General features: G+C 33.7%; 1 protein-coding gene across 2 annotated transcripts in view; it reads right to left on the bottom strand.

Annotated features, from left to right (window-relative positions):
• LOC121125444 (uncharacterized) overlaps positions 1-20,732 on the bottom strand; it is a 134,004-nt gene that overhangs the window by 17,415 nt on the left and 95,857 nt on the right. The window contains exons 5-6 of one of the 2 annotated variants that reach the window (XM_040720642.2): positions 5,625-5,822; positions 111-209 (exon numbers count right to left, since the gene is read on the bottom strand). In XM_040720642.2, the coding sequence (XP_040576576.1) occupies positions 111-209; positions 5,625-5,822 (297 nt within the window). Of the gene's footprint in view, positions 1-110; positions 210-5,624; positions 5,823-20,732 lie in introns of those variants that run through there. The other variant, XM_071891391.1, reaches the window with a different exon arrangement.

The following is a 20,732-nucleotide window of genomic DNA, read 5'->3' on the forward strand; positions in this document are numbered from 1 at the left end:
TTTTTTCACTTCGAATGATATCAACATTTTTGCTAGAACTGAGGAGTTGCTTTATTGCGGATTTGACTGTATACTGTATTTTATATAGAATATTTAATTCCCACTCTTACCTTATTTTGTACGTTTATGTTGCACCTCGCAGAATGAAGGATTCGAGCTACCCCTGCATGTCCATAGCGAGTGGCAGTGTGGAGTGGAGTATCGCCATACTGGAGAAAAAAGAGATTGAGATAGATTAATTGAAAAATATAAAAGTGCAGAGATATTATGACAAATTAAAGTGAGTTTCCACATCTATGGTACACCCCAAACGTTTTTTGAATGGACAATAATATATTATAATATTCAAATCTAAAAAAACCAAAGGTTCTGTGATTTAAAACGTTTCTTGTCCGTAGGAGAGAAAATGCCACGAACAGATACATGTGTAAGAACGTTAGTAACTGTTGTGTTTCCAAAATTTTATACATCATGTCATTTTAATTCCAATAAAAAGAAACTATTTTAATCACGGAACCTCTTTATTTTGTAGGGGATAATTGTTGAGGTTTGAAGATTATAGTAAACAAAGTTTGAAGAAATAAAATGGTCCGTCCCAAAGATTATAAACGTCATAATGTCCACCAGTCGTTAGATGTGACTACCGATCATATCATAAACTTTTTTGTAAGTTTTAGGTACAAGTTAATAATTTGTATACCCAGTTTAATACATTTGAGATCAGTCATAACCCTAGTGTACAATGTGGGTAACCATTAATTGCAGTTAAATTAAATTAAGAAGTTTCATTTCGTAATCAAGGAACAGTTGAAACAAAAATAAACAAGCATGTCTCTCTAAGTGTGAAAATATCGGAGCAATAACAAAAAAAGCAACGCAAATACAATTTCCTCTGCGCCGGTGAACGTGTCCAGAAGGCTTTTGAGTCATTGGAATCTACATCCAGACTGCCTACAACATTAAGAAGTCAATTACAGCCAAGAAGAACCAAGCCTTCTGAAGCAACGATATAGCTAATTTCTGGACTGCCTCCATGTGGCCTATTCTTGGACTTTAAAGTTTGGGACGTTTAGAAGATGAATGTCTTCTGGATCCCTCAAATAAATTTACATTCCCTACAAGCTGCCATAATGACAGCCTGGTACGCCATGGACACGGCTTTTATCGTCAAAAGCTGACAATCTGTTTGTGGGATCCACAACTTGCAGTAGAATTTAACAACAATTTAATGACCAATATTTGATTGTGATGCTCCTTATCTAAATTTGGATTCGCTCAAGAGCTACCATCATGACTGCAATGAACATCGTCAAGAGCTGCCAATATGTTTCACCAGGGGGTGTAGAGGGTGTTGTTGGTTGTGAAGGAGGACATATTGATTAAAATATATAGGAAAGTACAGTATTTAAACATATCACAAATTGGTTTAGAGTGGTCTTTTCTTGATTTAATATAAACCACGTTTTACATAATTTAGTCATACTAGCGCTTGTTTTGGGCCCCTGCTCAGTACATACGAGTACATATCCGTTGGGCGTGGAAACTCACCTCCTCTGATGAGGGATATATTATGTGATGTCACATAATATATGGGTACATATTTCATATATATATATATATATATGGGTCGTTAAATCAAACACAAACGACCATATGTTTCTGTGAGTAGTTGGATAATAAAATGATTTCCTACTCCCCCTTCCCCCCCACCACTTCTACCCAAAAAAAGAAAGACCTGAGTATAAATCGTACGCAATATATTGAATTAAAGAAGGGGGACGAAGACAAGACTTTCGGTGGTGGGAGTAGTAGGTGCTCAAACAGAAGAGCCATGTATATATCATTCTAGATTAGGATCTTCTCCTTGATTACAAACACAAACTATATGTACATAACCCTGTAGATAGTAAATTTAATCACACATATGTATAAGAAATAAGAAGTAGTGATCTCCGACATGGACTTGGAATCAAGAGACCAATTAACTTATTTAAAAAAATATATAAAAAATATTATTTTCTTTTTTTGTATTGTAGTATTCTATTAATTAATTATCAATTATTTGAATATATAGGATGCGACAAGATAATTTCCTTTTTTATAATGTGTGGCAATCAGGCTGTAGAAATAGTTTGTATGGTTTCATTCTAGAATTGAGATGCTAAAGTTATCTTGGAAATAGAGTCCCTTTGTACACAAAAATAAATATTGCCAAAAATGGTTTGACTTAATATTTCATGGAGTTATCATGGGGTATTTATAATTTGAACAGGCCACTACTTTTTTTATTCATGTCCTTCTCTTTACACCACATTGCTCCTTTCTGTATACATATAAAGTCCTCCTTTATGAAGCTCCATAAAATTAAATATATTCCCAGGTAGGCAGGACTATATATTTGATGGAAACAGAACCATAATATGTAACAGCCATTTATATAATTATTTTTCAGTAAGAAAAGACAATGACTTGAATCTTCGTTGTCTTCGTTCACAAACTATGTAATAAATCCCTATGTATTTAAAACAAAGGTGTTTTTGTGCTCTAACTCTCATTGGTTGTAAATCAAGAGTCCCCACTGTCAAAATGAATTTGCCTTGCCCTAGAAAAATATAAAATATACCCATCATAAAATATATATATATGTTTAAGAAATAACTTTTTTAACTACATAGTAGTAGCCACCTTTTTCATAGCCCATGCACGTCATATTTAAGTTGACACTTAAAGAAACGCTCACTGCTCGAGTTTTGATAGGATTTATAAATAAAAAAGAGTGAGTTTTTATTTATAAATATTGGCTGTATCTTCAAATATGACAAAATGAAGGACAAAATAACTATTCTACTGGAAATGCTTGAGAACCAAAATACCCCCCAACCAAGATTGCTAATGACCTTAGGATCCGCCAGACAGCCGTTTATAGCATTAAAATACGATTTGAACCCCAATGAATGGTCGCCGGAAAGTCTGAGAAAGGTTGGAAACAGACAGAAAGAACAAAGGTCCTCTGTCCATTCAGTTCTTTAAGATTACCTATTTCAAGAGACAAAATATCTGAAGTTTTAAGTAGGAGGTGTGTGACCCGAACTTATTATTATACGTTCTAGCTATCATTTATTATTTGTTTTTTTTATTATTAGTCAATCTTAGCTATGACTAAAGAATAGCTAGAACTGAAGGACAGAGGTATCAGTCCTTAGGACAGTTCAATTGTAAAAAGATCGGACCGATAAAAAAGAAAATGATTGACAAGGAGCAATACTTTTCTTTACAAAAGTACAGGGTTCAAATTTTTCAAATGGTCACCCTGTACATTATATTCGTATAGAGAGAGAGAGTGAATGTATTCCAGGAATCCAATTCAAATAATATGTAGAGTGTACAAATAGTTTACACCCAAATTTTGAGGCGTAGTATTTCACAAATTTACATAATTTTTGCACCTAGAACCAGAAGCAAATTCCATCACTTCTCCCGGCTTTAGTCTTATTAAATTAAATATGTACATGTAAATGAAGTATTTTTTGATTAGAATATAACAAATATAAAAAGGTTCTAGTCTACCTACAAAGAAATGATGGTTGTTCCTCTTCCACCATCACGACTAGGCTCAAATCCTACTACTGGGCGATGATGATGAAAGAATTGTACTACAAATGTAAAAATGATTATTACATATATCTAGTCGTGACTAACAAAGGATCCCCCAATTTATGAACATGTGTAATAGAACTGTAGTATCAAATACATCCGAGAATAGAATACTTTCTATAGAGTCCTCATACTGCACAGTTTATTATCTATATTTGGACGATAGCGCTAGAGTTGTGAAAATTGTGGAAGTCCTTGAAAGCGTCAATAAAAAATGAAACGACGTAGCGCAATGGACAACGTCTTTGGGAGAAATTATTCATTTGAACTCAATGTACGTAGGTCCCCCCCCTCCCCTCGTTCGTTTCTAAAAAAGGAAATATACTTTATTTATAAGGACTTCAAGACAATTCCTAGGTAGACTAATTGTAACAATATAATATTTACCTATATTTAATCAGTGCAACTCTATCTGACTAATTAAAGGAACAGTAAAAAAAAAAAGTATAGAAGAAGAAAAATGTTGAGTCGAGAACCCCATCCCCACACTCAAACATGGTGGGTGGAAACATTATGTTTTGGGGGTGTTTTTATGCAAAGGAAAAATGATAGTTTTGTGTTGGTCCTGATTTAGGATTGAAGACTGAAGTTCCCTCGAGTTCAGTCTTGGTCCGGTCCAATTCAGTCCTAAAACTAATAAAGTTTGGTCTTTGACTGTGTTGGGTGTAACGCGTTACTGTAATATATTACATTAGGCAGTAACGGAGTAATATAACGCGCTATGAAATATATTACGGTAATATTATTACAGTAACTGAGTTCGGTAACGCGTGTTAAAATCCGAGCTGTCTCACAGGCGAGGTGTTTTGTGGGAAAAATACAGGCGCAACAGTCGTAAATAAAGAAGAGACGAAGACGATTTGTTTTGGAGATTTCAAGATGGCAAAAACGAAGGATAATTCAACATTTTCTAAGTGGTCATACTCGCATTATTTTCAATTTATCAAAGATATGGAACATACCTTCACAGTAAGGTGCACTTTATGTGCTGGTGGGAAGTCTAGTAATCTAGTAAAACTTATTACTCGACACAGAAGGTAATATTGTAAAGAAACGTATTACTTTCAAATTCAAGTAGCTAGTAATATGAAATATATTACATTTTGAAAGTAACTTACCAAACACTGATCTTTGATGACATCAATCAACTTTTTTTTTTAAATCGGTAAAAGTACTGACTGTCCAAGTGACCGATGTTCTTAAGGAGTGACCCAAGGACTGATAGTACTGGTCTAATGAGTGGAGTAGACTCCACCAAATAAATAAAGACTAACACAAAACTAAGAAAAGAGGATTTTTTTCATTTTTTTTAAATGTTCCTTTAATTAGTTAGATGGAGTTTCATTGATTCAGTATAAGTAAACATTATAGTATTACAATTACTCCATCTCAACTAGAAATTTTCTTTGAAGTCCATATACATAAATGTGTAGTTGAACCTATGACTCACTTTGAGTTGAAGATAATTATTTTTCCTGAGCGCGTTGTCCATGAGGGAAAGGAGGACTTAACAGAATTGAAGGGAAATTTTGGGTGACCACCTCCTTCCTTGAGACTAGGGGCACTGAAAATGTTCCGTGTAATGTGTCTTCTAGCAGAAAAATGAGAAGAAGCACATTAAGGTCAGGGCCCAGCCCTACGCAAACACTTATTTATTCCATTGTAAATCTATCAGTACCGTTTAATCACGTTTTTGAATTGAAGGGTCTGAGCTTTGGGTGAATATGGAATATTGATTCATCATCGATCTGTATCCGAAAGTTCGGGTACTCAAAATATACACAAATATTTACGTTTATAGATTCAAATCGAGTCTGATACGAGAAAATGTGCATCCGTTTTATCTTTATTAACAACTGATTTTGTGGGTTTATAATGTATATCAATATATATTTTTAGGGGGTGGGGTAGTGGGGGGTTTAGGTTGTGAGATACAATAAAAGTGCTATATAGTATAAATGAGAACTCACGTTATTCTTAATATTCGGCCTACATCCGGAGCGAAGTAATACACGACACGTCTCATTATGTCCATTTTGACAGCACAAATGAAGGGCAGAGAATCCCCCCTTGTTCTTGAGTAGTAAATTACATTTATTTTGTGATAAAACCTCCACGGTTTGACTGAAGCCTTTCCATGCCGCCTCGTGAAGAGCCGTATTCCCATGCTGAAATATGAAGATAAAAAATATTATTTCCTTTTACTTTTACTCATTTTAGAATAAAGTATTTATGAATCTTTTAAAGTCGTAAATAAGGGTTCTTAAGCCTTATTTCTTTTTCTTTCTAAGTATTCATTTTTTTTATGATTATTTTCTTTCAAAATAAGCACCTTTTTATTTTTGTTTCTTTAAATTGTATGTACATTATACCTACAAACACAACAAATAGAAAAGGCTTATATTCAAATTACTTATATACATGGTTTTTTTTTAAAGTTATTGACTTACTGTTGCTAACATAAATAATATGATGATTCTCGGACACTCAATGCTCAAAATATAATAGTAGTAACGATCTGTTAGTCAAATTATATATACCTACTCGTCATGTAAAAGGTTCATTCCTTTATAAATAGAGACTAGGGGTGGCTCAGGGTTATACTTGTATTCGTGCTAAGTTCATCAACGTAAAAAAATACTTGCATATTAGCTTCAAAAACGGGTACTCTCTTCGGGTACTAAAGTTGTACAAAGTCTGTGATACCAATTTATTTTTCTGTTTCGCAATTTATCAATAGGACATCTCAAGGATTTTCTATTTTTACTTATAAGAGTTTTGTGGGTTGGATCTGATGAGCACACTTTCATAAACATATTCTTCAGGATTACTGAGATATCTTCACCCTGTCTATGTAATTTTAAAGCAATGCTGATATTTACAATGAGTCTTTTTACCTACAAATGTAATGGAAAAATTGAAATATTCAATTATACTTTTTATTGTGTAGCCTTTTTGTCTTTTTGACCCATGTTAACCTCTTCCGTCTCATCCATTGTTCTCTATCAAGTGAAGAAAACTATATGGATATACCTATTGGGCTCTTGTTTCGATCTATCTACTCGTCTATGTGTGGTGAGATAATACAAAAACAAACTAGAAGAAAAATCAGAAAAAGGAGATACGTTCAACCTCATAGAGCCCAAATATATTTAATAGACATATTTCAATCAACTATTGGCTTTGTACACATACTTTTGGTTTGAGTTGGTGTATCAAAGAAGAATGTTAACTATATTTTAGAGCAGTGGTTCTCAAATCCTGTACCCCACAGCTTTTTCAGATTCACTCCGTAGTATTCATCAAATTTATATTCTGTCCAGTCCACTTTTACAGATTTCTGGGCATGATGAGATTCTTTATCTGTAAAAATGCTCCGTACAGCATGATAAATTACAGGATATGTACGATATTGCGTTTTTAAGAAAATAGTTTCAAATCTTGTATTTTTCTTTTTTCGATTGAATTTTTATTCTGAATGAAGTCAAATGAACTTGGATATTGTGGACATCTGAGAGAAATATATATATACAACGAAATTATTTGTAAACTTGGGGTCATTGCCTTCAATGACAGCCTCCAAGCAGGGCCGGAAGGACGCAGCTACACATGTAGGATATAACTGCGAGTCATCTTCTTCCACACCATATTCACGGAGGACTTGATGTCGGTAATTTTGCTGTGGTGGACTCGGAGGGCTTTAGACTACACTTCTCAGAAGATGCTGCAGTCCAGCGGGCTGAGGTTCGGGGTCTGAGGCAATGGTGCTCGAACCATAAGGCATTGATCCCCACACTTTTGCTGAATTTTTATAACAATTTCCTCTTGTACATATTTCATTTCAGTTAATTTCATTTTTGAATCTTTTAAATAATTTTGAGCGGGACACCTATTTTTTTTTGTTAAAGTGAGAAAAAATGTATCTCTATAGAACCGACATTGTAGCCCATCAAAAGATGTGAGGTCCTAAAACACTACATATATTTGCTTCAATGAAAACTCTCCATAACTATAATTATCCACTGTTATTAGTTGTACGGAAATGCCAATTGTTTTCTTCATGTTGTTATGAAGGGCTTCTTTATATGTAAATGAAACGAAGATTCATACGTGAAGACTGGAGAGTTCTTCCTGTTTATTCCCTGCACTCTGTTATTTTTTTTTAAAAGAAATGTTCGCTTTATTTACAGCAGCAACAAAAAATATGATAAAAACTATTAGGCGTCTCTATTAAGGATATGTTTCGGGATTTTTTTTTAACTGGGTAGAGACGGTTAATTAAGCTTTGAACTCGGATATAACCGGATAGGTTTGATTACAACGATTAATTCAGTAATTAAACTAATTAATTGCTTAACTGTTGGGTGCCGCAACAGGGGCCTCTCACTTTTTCAAAGAAAATAACAATGAAAAGTTGCATGATTATGTTTCTATCAATATATGTCGCCTTTCATCAATGTTATTTCCTTTATAATTAATAAAGAATGATATCAACAAAGGTAAAAAACAAACAAAAAACACCATTCAGATTGACAACTATAAAAAATATCACACTCGTTTTAAGTCATACTTTTTAACAACTCTAGTGATAGATATATGACGAATCCCCAGGTAAAAACGGGTATTCACTATTGGAGTCACTAGCTCCTATTTGCCCCATAATTGCATAATATTATAAAATAGTTTGTAACCCTGATTAACCTTGGTCATGCATGCATGAATAAATAAATAAAATCAGTTCTAATTGAAAGTAGAATCCGATTAAATGCTGAGAAGAAAATAATATTATTTTGCACTTTTGCAATCTTATTTATTATGAATATATATATATGTTGTTTACAAGTTGTAACTCTATACAAGGAAATTGTAGAAGTTGTCATTCCTTCCTCTTACAAATTCTTATTTAGATAGAGCATCAATCAAATCAATTACCAACATGAAAATAATGCCTCTCGTTTTTTTATGATCAATTTAAAAACAACGACTCCATACATTTTCTAAAGTTACAAAAGAGTTCAAGCCCCTGAGGACGTCTATGTGGAGAAGTGTATCATCCCTTTGACAATTTATTTTCCCTAATTTCAAATATTTTATTATTCGTTAAAGACAGTGGTTTTTGCCAAACAAATAATCAATTTATCAAAAAATGGAATTATGTTCTTAAATTAATGAGCTGTTTTTGTTTGGTTCTCAAAATCCTTGGAAACGTAAATAAAAAGACTATACCTATGTTGGTAAACTTGAGAGACATCATGTACTCAGTCGATTAAATAAGTCCTTGATCCCTTGTCGATTTAAAAAGTTTGCTCGCTGTGACAATGAAAAGAAAAGTCTAAAATTTATACGGAGTGGTCCATTAAAATCTGAATACTTTGAATTTTAAACTTCAAAAAGTTATAATTTATTAATTAGCAATAGAGTTTCAACAAAAATAATAGTATCAATAGATGTATGTCTGAGAGCTCTCTTAATAATCAATGTAGCCACCCTTAGGGAATTAAGTATTCAAGGCGGGGGCGAAAGGGCTGGCACCCTCTGCCCATGTAGTCCATCGTAATGGCGTCCCAGTGCTGGCTAACTATGGTTTTGATAGCCTTGGTATTTAGATTACGGAAACTGCACCCAAAAGGTGTAGTCAAGGGGGTTGTGCAATGGGGTTGTGGGAGGGGTAGGCAAAAGTGTGAAAATAGAGTTTAAAAGAAGTCAAAAGACTAATTTAAAACTAATTGAAAAGAGTTTTGCAACGAAGGAGATGAGTTTCTTTTATTACAATTGTCAAAAGTGGCTTCTCTACCTTCACAAGGCTCTTTCCAACCACCTTTTTGATAATTCTCTGAACAGGATGTCTTGGATGTACCCTCATGGACTTGGGGGAGGAGGGGGGGGGCCTGTTTTCCTTAACTTTTCCAGGTCCAGTTTCACCTTTTTGATAGTGCCCTTCTTCCTCTCCAACGTTTCCGACTTGTTGACAGCATAGTCGTTGGTCTTTGAGCCACCTAACTGCTTTGAGTGTGCGAATGGAAATTTGTCGATCACGTTCAAGTGTCATTTTCTCGACTTGTACGTAAGCTAATGAGCTCTTTTTTTTGTTACTAATGTTTATGCCTTAATATATCGAAATATGAATTAATTTCAATCATTCAACCTTCATTAATGACTGAATTAGTAAGTATTCAGATTTCAAGAACCACCCGGTATTTAAAAGATTTTTTTATATAGACAAATGTTGTTTAACTATATATGTATACATGGTACATCTACATATATTTATATTAAACGACTGTCAGTTTTATTTGAGTTTCATTTTTTTGAAATGGATATTAATTAATTACAAAGAGAAATCCTTTATTTATTTTTTATGTCAAATGATGAAGTTGATAATTACATATTTGATTCTATATATATGACAAATATGTATGCACTATGGTTTACCTCCCGTTTTCCCAGGATTTTTCGGGGTTTACACCACTGGTAAATTGACGGGAAGTATTTCATTTTCCCGGAAATCCCACATTTCATTATTACTTAATATCAGCTTGGTTTAATCATATATACAGGGTGGATCTTATCTAATGGTACATATTTTCAATCCGAAATGACAATGGTGCAAAATCACTGAGGAGGGCAAAAATACATCTAATCTTAAAAAAAGGACTCAGAATCAAACCCGAAAAAACTAACACATTATTAATTATGCTTGAGCTAAAGGATTTGTTAACTGCTCCATATCGGCACAACCATTCCGTTTTTGGAATATTCAGAGTCTGGGACTTCTAGGTGAAGAAGTGGGTGAATCCTTGGATGGATCAGGTGTCCGGGGAATAGCCATATATCTTCCAGCAATACGGTAATCCTGTCCACACCTCTATGAAGACACTGAAATCGCTCCTGATAACCTCTCCTACATCTTGGACAAGGATGTTTGGCCATCCAGTTTCCCCAATGGTCCTCTGGACTTTTTCTGGAGGGGGGGTGAATAAAAGGCACATTAATAGGTCTACCTATAGAAACATCTGTAATCGCTTCCATATGGATGTGTTCACCAAGATATCGATGAGGGACGTCATGAACGTTTGTACCCTTATCTGGTCCCAGTTAAAGGTGATTGGGGGATACTGACGGCGATTTTATTCGTTAGATCTAATTAATACATATCCTTCGATAATTTTAGATGTCTATCAGTATTTTTATCGGATATAAGTTTTGTAAAATGTTAAAAACGGCGTTAGTAGCGATCACAACCCTCTAATATGTTTTTTGAAAAAAAAAAAATTTTTTTTTCATAAAAACTCTTTTCCAGGATTTTGCTCAATGACGATTTCCCTAGCATTGATTAACCCTAGTATTTACGAGTAATATGTTCACTTTTGCATCCTTGCAAAAAAACAAAACAAATAAAAAATCCTAAAACTAAATGTAATTTAAAGGCATGTATTTAAAAAAACTTGTTTTGGAATCATTGTAAATCCTGGTTGACTTATACATACATTTATCTGACAAGTATTATGACATTTATATATGCATTGAATGATATTTTTTTTTCTTCATTTTTCTTCATTCTACGTATGCATGTATGCTCCTACAAACACATGTGACAGTTCAAGCCGGATAACTCGAACTTGCGAGTCCAAATATAACATTCAATTTTGTTTAAAAAGAAAATCAATGATATTATTGTTTATACCCATATAATTGATGACATATGAATATTAAAATATGCAAAACTCTTAAAAATAAATTAAGTGTACACATCCATGGTAGATGTGCTAACCCACCTCACGTTCTTCAACGAATAAACTTTTTTTTAGTATATCAAGGGGTTATATTTTCTACAACTCTACGCATGACGTTATAGAGTTAATGAAAATTTGAACAACAACACTAAGTCGTTATTTTTATTGCATCATGCAACCTGTCCTCCCTAGAATAAACACAATAGAATGGAACAACGCTCTTGGAATAAATTATTCTCTTGAATTCAATGTGCGTAGGTTCGCGTCTCTGTTGTTTCTAGAGAAGAAAAATGTAGATGTACTTCAAAGACAATTCCTAGATCAGATAGAGTACTTGTAATACTATAATGTTTACTAATACTGAATCAATGAAACTCCATCTGACCAATTCAAGAAACAAAAAAAATAAGAACAGGAAAAAAGTCCAAAATCTGTTGGTTGTAGTAGGTCAATTTTTTTCAACTATGAAATGATTATTCAATAATTAATTGTTGGGAATTGTTCACAGTTTAACAACAAGAGCCTTTTATAATACAATAAAATTAGTGATTAATATATACAAGGGTTGCAGCTAACCCAAACTGTTAATTATTGTTAATTTTCTCATTAATATAGTTAGTTTCAGTTATTTTTTTAAAAGATTTTGGTTCATCCATCCTTTAACAAACTATAATAAACATTTCCTCATCTCGTTATCATGAGTGAGTAATAAGCCAAAATGCAGCTCATCTCATATTTCGTAAATGTTGAAGTTGAGGTGGCGAGGACTATGGATCAGGAGCCAGGCTTTCAACGTGGCCAGGATGAAAAATAATGCAGAAGATCTCTACAGGAAAGAAGGAAGTGAAGGGTACAATTTAAAGAGGGATTCAGTGTTCCTGTCCAGGTTGGAGAAGAAGATTATAGAAGAACCCACGTGATCGATAAATCACCTCGCCAAAAACTTCTCTGGGGCCGCTAAGACCATCAAGAGGACCGTGAAGGGCGACTCTTGATTTTCTTCATATCCAGAAGGCTCGAAAGTACACGTTTTGCTACCCGACCCTTGAGACTCGGGTTGAATACACAAAAAACAGCTTTACTATGGATATAATCCGGGCTCGACAGACACGCTAGCCCAATACCTTGTGGCAACTAGAAAACAAGTTGGGCTAGTGCAGGATGGCCTGTATCTAGCCTGTTTAGCTACGTAATGCTATACCTTAAATACTGCATATACACGGACAATTTTGGGTTCAAATCATGAGTATTACCTTTTGTCAACGTCTCATACGTCGAATAGACATTTAAAACTAGTTTGGAAATGATTTTTTAAAACAAAACTTACATTTCCTAGCACGGAACACACAATTTCAATTCCAGGACCAACTCATATATTTAACATATTCTGTAAAGGGCTTTGTATCCTTGTTTCTGATTGTAAATAACGCTAGGGGGTTCCCTTCGAATCTAAGTCAGTCAAATATCTCTGTATATGTAGCAAGTACATCAATAGTTTATAATATTCTGGGCTAGTAAACTTTTGTAAGGTCTTGCAAAAAAAAAAAAAAAAAAAAAAAAAAAAATGGACCTGCCATGTTGGTTAGTCGCTAATTTTAATGACTGTAAAGCCCTATGAAAAATACAACGCTAACTTGACGTATGTTATCGAAGTACAAAGTGTATTTTGGGAACAACTCCAGATATCATCCAAGTTCCATTTATTTGACTAGTATTGTTTATAGATTAAAAACTGCACTGTCGACAGATATGCCTATCACATCAATATTTATATTATGATTGAAGTATGCAAGCACAAATATAATCAAATTCCTAAAATATCTACTCCATCCAAACAAGAATTATTATTATTGCTATAGATACGAGTTGTATAATGTACATATTATTTGAGAAAAGGCAAATGAATTTATGAACATCATTTAATCGGACCTTCCTCCTCAAGGTAAAATGGTCTATTTATTCTACCAACAGGGTGCAGTAAAAAAAGTGACCCCCCATCCAAAAGTATCTTTAAATAACAAGCAATAACCTATAGAGATACTCCTACCAATGTTTAAGTATTAATTTCAAGTATTACCAAATAAAAGCTGAATTAATTTTTTTAATTATTATTATTCAATATAATAAACCTTTGGCGTCAATCATGTCCTCGATTCGACCTTGGAAACGGGAACAAGTTTTAATGACAGTCCTTTGTGGTAGATTCCGAAATTCCTACAGAATACTGAACATCAGCTCGGATTTTGTGTTGCAACAGGGTCTTTTGGAGTTTCGCTCTACTGCAATTCACTCTTAGAAGTCCTTGGGGTTGAGGTCTGGGGAATTTGATGGCCAAACAATTGGTCCCAGAAATTCAAAAAAAGAATAAAATTTAATAATAGTAATTCTGACAGCTGGGTTAACGTTTTCTTTGAAGTGTGGCATGAATCAGAGTCTTGTTGTCGCCTCCCGACAAAGAAATTTTCCCGCTTTACAAAGTTTACAATCTCAATATTGCCTCGTCCGGCGCGGATCACAAAAAGATAATCTGCCTTTTCCACGATTGTGGAATAAAAACTTTGTTGATGGATGCCATTTTTTGTAATCAAGAAATTAGAAAAGTTGTGTCAGGGCAAGAAGACTACAAAAGTAGATAAGCAATTTTTATTGTGCATAAAACATTAGGTGTAGTCAAAAGTAATTCATTATTTTTTTTTGAATTTTTTTCATCCCCTTAAAAATAAAAACAATACCAATACAACGGTCGTATTCGACGATATTCATTATTATATAAAGATTTTAGACAATTGCCCTTACAAAGTGTGGTGCATCTTTAACATCAAAATTACAGAAACGGACTCGACACAAATAAAATACCACGAAATTGTGTGTGACAAAATCAGGACTTTAAACACTATTCACATTTTTACTGAATTTTCGCCTTGTTAGAAGAAAAACAGTAAAATATGAGTCAAACCATGATAAAACTGTCAAAAAGTTTATTTTACTGCAAAATCTTATTTTTCTAACGCCATCGAGGGTAATCTATCGCACTTATACAACGCAAGATACACATTAATAAGGTTCTACGGCTTTTGACCCTTGTGAATGACTCCACCATTTCTTTTACCCCCTGCATTTGACCCATCTATCCCACATTTTACTATTAAAATATTGATCATCTATAGAACTCATAATATCTTTTTGATTCGAACTTGAAAGTTACATTCCCCCACAAACGCTCCAAACAACCATAACATTCATTTATGAATGACTTTGCCTCTCTATCATTTACTCACTGTACTTCTCAATCATATTGATAAAAAAGGAAGGAAGGGGGCCAGGGAGGGGGGGGGGTAGAAGTCCTGTTTCCATTAGTAAATCCATATATTAAAATAATGAATACTTTATACTACTCTTATTAAATGATGGTAGGGCATTCCATGTGATATTCCATAATCTCCCGGCATCATTATCACCGATATTTACAATTTTTAGGCAAGGTGTATATTTTGACAAAAAAAAACAAAAAAACTGCTATGTTAAATGCTAGACTTATGCAAGCACAAATGCCTGTTTCGGAGTCCCTCAAATGCTACCCTTTTCGAAGGATTCTCGAACTTCAGAGGAACGTAACTCCGCTCCAACTAAACTGACTTCAAATATGTCTGCTTTAAATTCCTTTTATAATATTTTTATTTATTAAAAATAACGTTTGAGCAAAAAGTACCATAAAAACATTATTGCAAAATTTAAAAAATGGTGCCCCAGCCATGCTTCAAGTTTGATTTTGCCAATTTTTCGTTCGAAGTTTAACAATTTAAAAACAATAAATTGGCATCTCTATGAAATAATCTTCATATAGGTCTATAATTGAAGAAGGTCATTATTGCCATGATAGTAAATTCTTTCGTATGACGCACCCAGTATGCCCGTATATACGAGTATACCTACATACATACAAACTATTATATATATAAATCGACTGATTCAATAAAATTGATAGGTACATAATGATTATTAATAAATAAAATCCAAGTTATTTTTTTGGGTCAATGGTAATTATTATAATGATGATCTGGACGAGTGCCAGAGTATCAAATTACATTGGATCGTTCCCATTGTGTGTTCATCAATGTCTATTTTGTTATTATATAATTTGGTTATATTTCTGGAATAAAACCACATCCAAGGATCAATGGATTGTAATCAAAGCTCAACGGTCTTTAAAATTAGCCACTAGCCAAATGGACTCGTCAATTATTTATATTTATTAACCCTATGAAAAATGTAATGCCCAAAAAAAACCCAAAAAAGTTACTTTTCAAATTTTGCGGGCAATGCATATTTGACATGCTAGATTATTATTTTTTTTTCTTCATATTAGTACATTTGAAAAAAAACATATATTTATAGTTTACACCAATAAAATATGCGGAGTTTGTTTGTGAGAGGCTTAATGGTTAGAATTATTTCACACTTTGGCAGTTTTTGGCTATTGAAAAACATGGATCAAATAATTTCCATGATTTTTTATTTGTAAAACATGAAATTAAGTGCTCCAAAAGCTCTTTAAATATTGATACCTATATGCTGGAACTATTCTGAGTAAAGAAAAAATGTTTATAAGTGATTCAAACTTCTCCAAGATGGTCGAGAAGATGTGATTGGTGAGCCTCGCTCTGGGAAACCTAAGTACGATGAAAACGTTGAAGCAGTGAAGAAAATTGATTATGAAAATAGTCGAATGACTATCAGATAAGTCGTTGAGGATATTGTCATATCGGTTGGCTCGTCCCATGAACTTTTTTCGAATGTTTTGGGCATGAGACGAATGTGAGATAAGTTTGTTCCGAATCTGTTTAACGTTGACAAAAGGAATTGTCGTATAGGCATTGCTAATGAGATTTTGGCACACGCCAATGATGATCCTGATTTGCTCAAAAGGATCATAACTGATGAAAAATCATGGGTACATCGTCATGATATAAAAAGCAAAGACCAATCGTCCAAATTGAAGAACCCTGGACGAATAGCAAAAAATTGCCGAACACGTAAAAAACTTCAAACCATTATGCCTCTCACAAATAAACTAAACATATTATATAGTTTAAAAAAATACATATTTGAATACACCTTGTATATATGGAAATATTTGATTCGCCTAAATTCGAAGGTAACCCTTTTTTAATACCGTCTTATCCAATCAGAAACAATGATACAAAGCGCTTTACAGAATATGTGAAATAGATTGGTTGGTCCTTGAATTGAAATTTACAGAGTGTTCCGCCCTTATACATGTCAGTTTTGTTAAAAAACATTTACCAGCTAGACAGGTAGTGAAATATTGCGAAATTTCTCTTTTAAATATATATTTTATTTAAAAATTACCCTTTATATGTATTTGTTTTTAATGTATATTCGACGGTTGAGACAAGGTAATACTCATGATTTGAAGCATAAATTGCCTGTGTATATGTGGTATTTAAGGTACGGCATTACGTAGCCAAACGGGCTAGATAAGGCCTACCGGTTTTTTATACAAGTCACGGGCTAGTGTGTCTGTCGAGTTTTGATTATTATAATCTATATGTCTTCATGTTAGGTTCTTTCATTGGACATATTTGGATTTACTTATATGGGCGACACAACCAGGAGGACCAGGAGGTCCATGGTAATCCGCCTTTGTGATAATTTTTTAGCTAGGCTGTCCATATTTTGATTTATAAAAAAATGCAACAATTTTGCCCACAAAGCATAGGCGAAAAAGCTCTGAAAATTGTGCAATTTACAAAAAGTTGAATGATTCTCGTATGGATCAGTGTATTCTGAGATCTAATAGGTCAGTCTTTTTAGAGTGACTAAGTTAAGGACTTTGCCCCCAATTTAAGGCATTACTCGCATTAAAAACGAACACTCCAGTCCAAAACAATCGTATATCAAGTGCCTCATAATCCGGGGTATACCTGTATGAATACAAAATGTCACCCACTTGCCCCTCAATGCACTTAATTGTAACTACTTCAAGCATAAATGAGAAAAATGTGCTTGAAGACATACTTTAACTATATTAATTAACCCGTAATTTGACAAAATACTTCTTTCAAAACCACACACAAACACAGAGCTTAACCATGTTTAACCAACCCACACGTGGTTACATACTAAACAAATACATACATACAATAATGATGTGTGGATTGGAATTGTTTATTTTTTCTTCCTCTTATACGATAAATGATATTTATTTATGTATTTAGACTGTACCGAAATTAAAAAGAGTGTTTGCCTTTTCTAATAATTTGATCCGCACTAGCGAAATTCGAAAAAAAGTTGGAAAACGAACTGCACTATTGTACGATATTAATTACTGTTAGACCAAATACTATAAAATATATACAAGTACAATTTTTGTCTCATTGACGGCACAAAAGACCTAAAAATGGTCAATTTCGACCCAGAAATTAAAATGGCCTGTAATGCCGCAAATTTTCTCCGTCAGTTTTTTTGGTTGTGCAGGGGACAAAAAGATACTCCGAAAACAAAACACATTCTAAATTATATGTACAACTCTAGACTTGATGGAAAAATATCTATTTTGGCGGGAAATGAACAAAGAGAAAAACAATAACATTATATCCTTGACTAATATGATAAGATTGACGTTCCCCCCTATGTTACTTTGAAAGACAGGCCCTAAGGGATACTACATACTTAAGGTGTGACCTTATTTTTGTTATTGTGTCATGGGGCATTCTGTCAAACATAATTATCGATTTTCAAAGTTAGTTTTTAGTGGGAGTAAGTGTTTTGGGAGGATGTCAAAGACGGAATGTACCATTGTATAATATATTCTTATCATAATAAGTCAATTTTTGTTTTTTAAGAAAAAGTCTTTTAAAGTGAATAATAAGCAGAGAGGAGAGTCTTTTTGTATTTGCAACTTGAAAAAGTTTTCATTTCATTTTCCAAAGCTTTTATCATTTTTCTTTTACTTTTTGAGAGAGAACTTATAAGTATAAAGTAATAACTAATTTGCGAAAGACAACGAAGTTTATTATAGAGTTATAAGCCAATACAATTTGGAAGTTGTCTTCAATTTCTAAATTACTTTATTTTGAGGATGCATTTTGCCCAATTTAAGAGTGCAACTTCTTGCAAACCAAAGAATTAATAAGAACAATTTGTTCATAAAAATTAAATATAATTCAATTAAGATTACAACTGGAATTCCCACTCAATTTTGAGAACAAATATTTCTAGTTTGTTCGTATATCTGTAACCTGTGATAGGTCAGAGATATATTAAAACTTGGACATACAATCAATAAAGTATTTAATAAATACTATGACATTAAACGAATATGGATAAATAAAAATGGCGATAAAAGTTCATTATAATCTAATCACATCCCATCTTTAAGAGTTCTAATATAAAAAAATAACAAAACTCATTCTCCGTTTGCAGTGTATTATAATTCAAAAGTTGGGAGCTGGTGCTTCATTTGATGCATAAATAATTTCCCTCATAATGAGAAGGTTAATTGAAAAATAAAAAATAAAAACCCAGGAGTTTAAAGAGATTTCTTTAAAGAAAGAAAGAAAAAAAAACATCTCATAAATACCACCACTACTAATAATTAATTATGATCGTAATAATAATACTTCTCAACCCGAATCAAATCAAAATAATAAATGTAGACTGACTTAAATAGGTAGATGAGAACGAACTTTATATTATAAAATGTATTTTTTCGTTTGCTATTCCCTTTGATTTTTAAACTTTCAATATCCGTGAAATTAAATTACCTGAGATGAATTGAATGTTTATTATCCGATAATCTATATCATGTATATACATTCAAAAATAGGTTATGGCCCAACAGTTTTAAATATACAAGTGAATCATTCTTTGTCAATAATCTTCTCATTGGAATATTCAATATCATAGGTAGGTATATACAGGGTTGATCTAATCTAGTGGTACACATTTTATAATTTTCAATCTGTAATTGGTGCAAATTACGGAGGAGGACAAGAAGGCATCTTATCTCTGAGCAGAGAAAGCTGAGACGGTTGTAAAGAACAAACAAGAATCTACATTTTCTGAAGGTCAAAAAAATTCCGAGGATTTTATTGACCGTTGAATAAGCAGAACATCCACTACATCACAACTGAACATCCGGACAATGTCTCAGTGTCAGTGAAACATGTTTTCAGAACTACAAATCCAGGCTTTGTGGAGTCTTCTCTCCCATTTTTGTGGAGAGGAAGGAGCGGCTCAATGGAGATGCTTACATCGAACTTCTAGATAAGAAAGTATTACCTTGGTCCAGAGAGAAGTTCGGGGTCTACTTTTTTTTTTCAGTCAAGACGGAGCTCTTTGACATAGCGTTGCTAAGACCCAAGCCTTCCTAAGAAAAAAACTTTACAGACTTTTGGGACCTTCACATGTAGCAGCCCTCCTCTCGAAACACGAATCCCGTGGATTACTCTATCTCGACTCGTTTGGAGGAGAGGGTGTGTTCTACCCCTCAGAGAAATGTCCAGAGGCTTCCAACAAGAAGGGTTTATCAAGCTTAAGCCTGACCACATAGTCAAGGTCTGTAAGGAATTTAAGCTTAGTATTGAGGCAGTTATTAGAGCTGAGGACTCGCATATTGAATAAAAGGTGTGCCCAGCACTATTTTTGTTAAATAAACGTCCTCTAAAAAGCTTTTGTTTAAATATTAATCTTGAAAATCTTTACGAAACTCAACTTAAAAAGAAGCACTAGAAGAAACGCAATGATACTTAATATAAGCAATTAATTCTCAAAGTGCCAACCTTGGTCTCAACCACAGCCTCAATCCTGAAGGCCTTGAGTGTCTTCTTCTCGTAATCCTCCAATATATCAGTCCATTCTTTCTTCACAACAGCCTTAACTGCATCCACATTCATATGACAGGGGGCAAAAGTCTTCCTCTTGATGGAACCCCAGATCCAATAGTTAAGAGGGTTGCAGTTTGATGAGGACGGAGCTCACATTGGAGAAAGAGTCTAATAAACGTGCACATAAGACTCTTGATTCTTCCATTCTCGAGATATTCACCAGCATGGACAAGGAGTTTCTCTTTAAGCCCTGTGTTGTGCTTAAGATCAGGTTGGAGGCTGTGGTTGGAGCTAGAACTGGTTGGTTTGAGGGATTGACTTCACTATGGACCCCGTTATGTAAGATCAAAAGATTTGTGAATTGCTGAATAACGCCATAGATAATGATACAAGAGAGCTTTAATTGATGTAAACAGATCTGGTGTCATGCTAGAATTTTAAATTGGTGCAGTTTGTCCAAATCGGGTAATTGGAATAGGATTTATTCCGAACCAAA

This window comes from Lepeophtheirus salmonis, chromosome 10 (assembly GCF_016086655.4).
Source record: "Lepeophtheirus salmonis chromosome 10, UVic_Lsal_1.4, whole genome shotgun sequence".
NCBI classification, from domain to species: domain Eukaryota; kingdom Metazoa; phylum Arthropoda; class Copepoda; order Siphonostomatoida; family Caligidae; genus Lepeophtheirus; species Lepeophtheirus salmonis.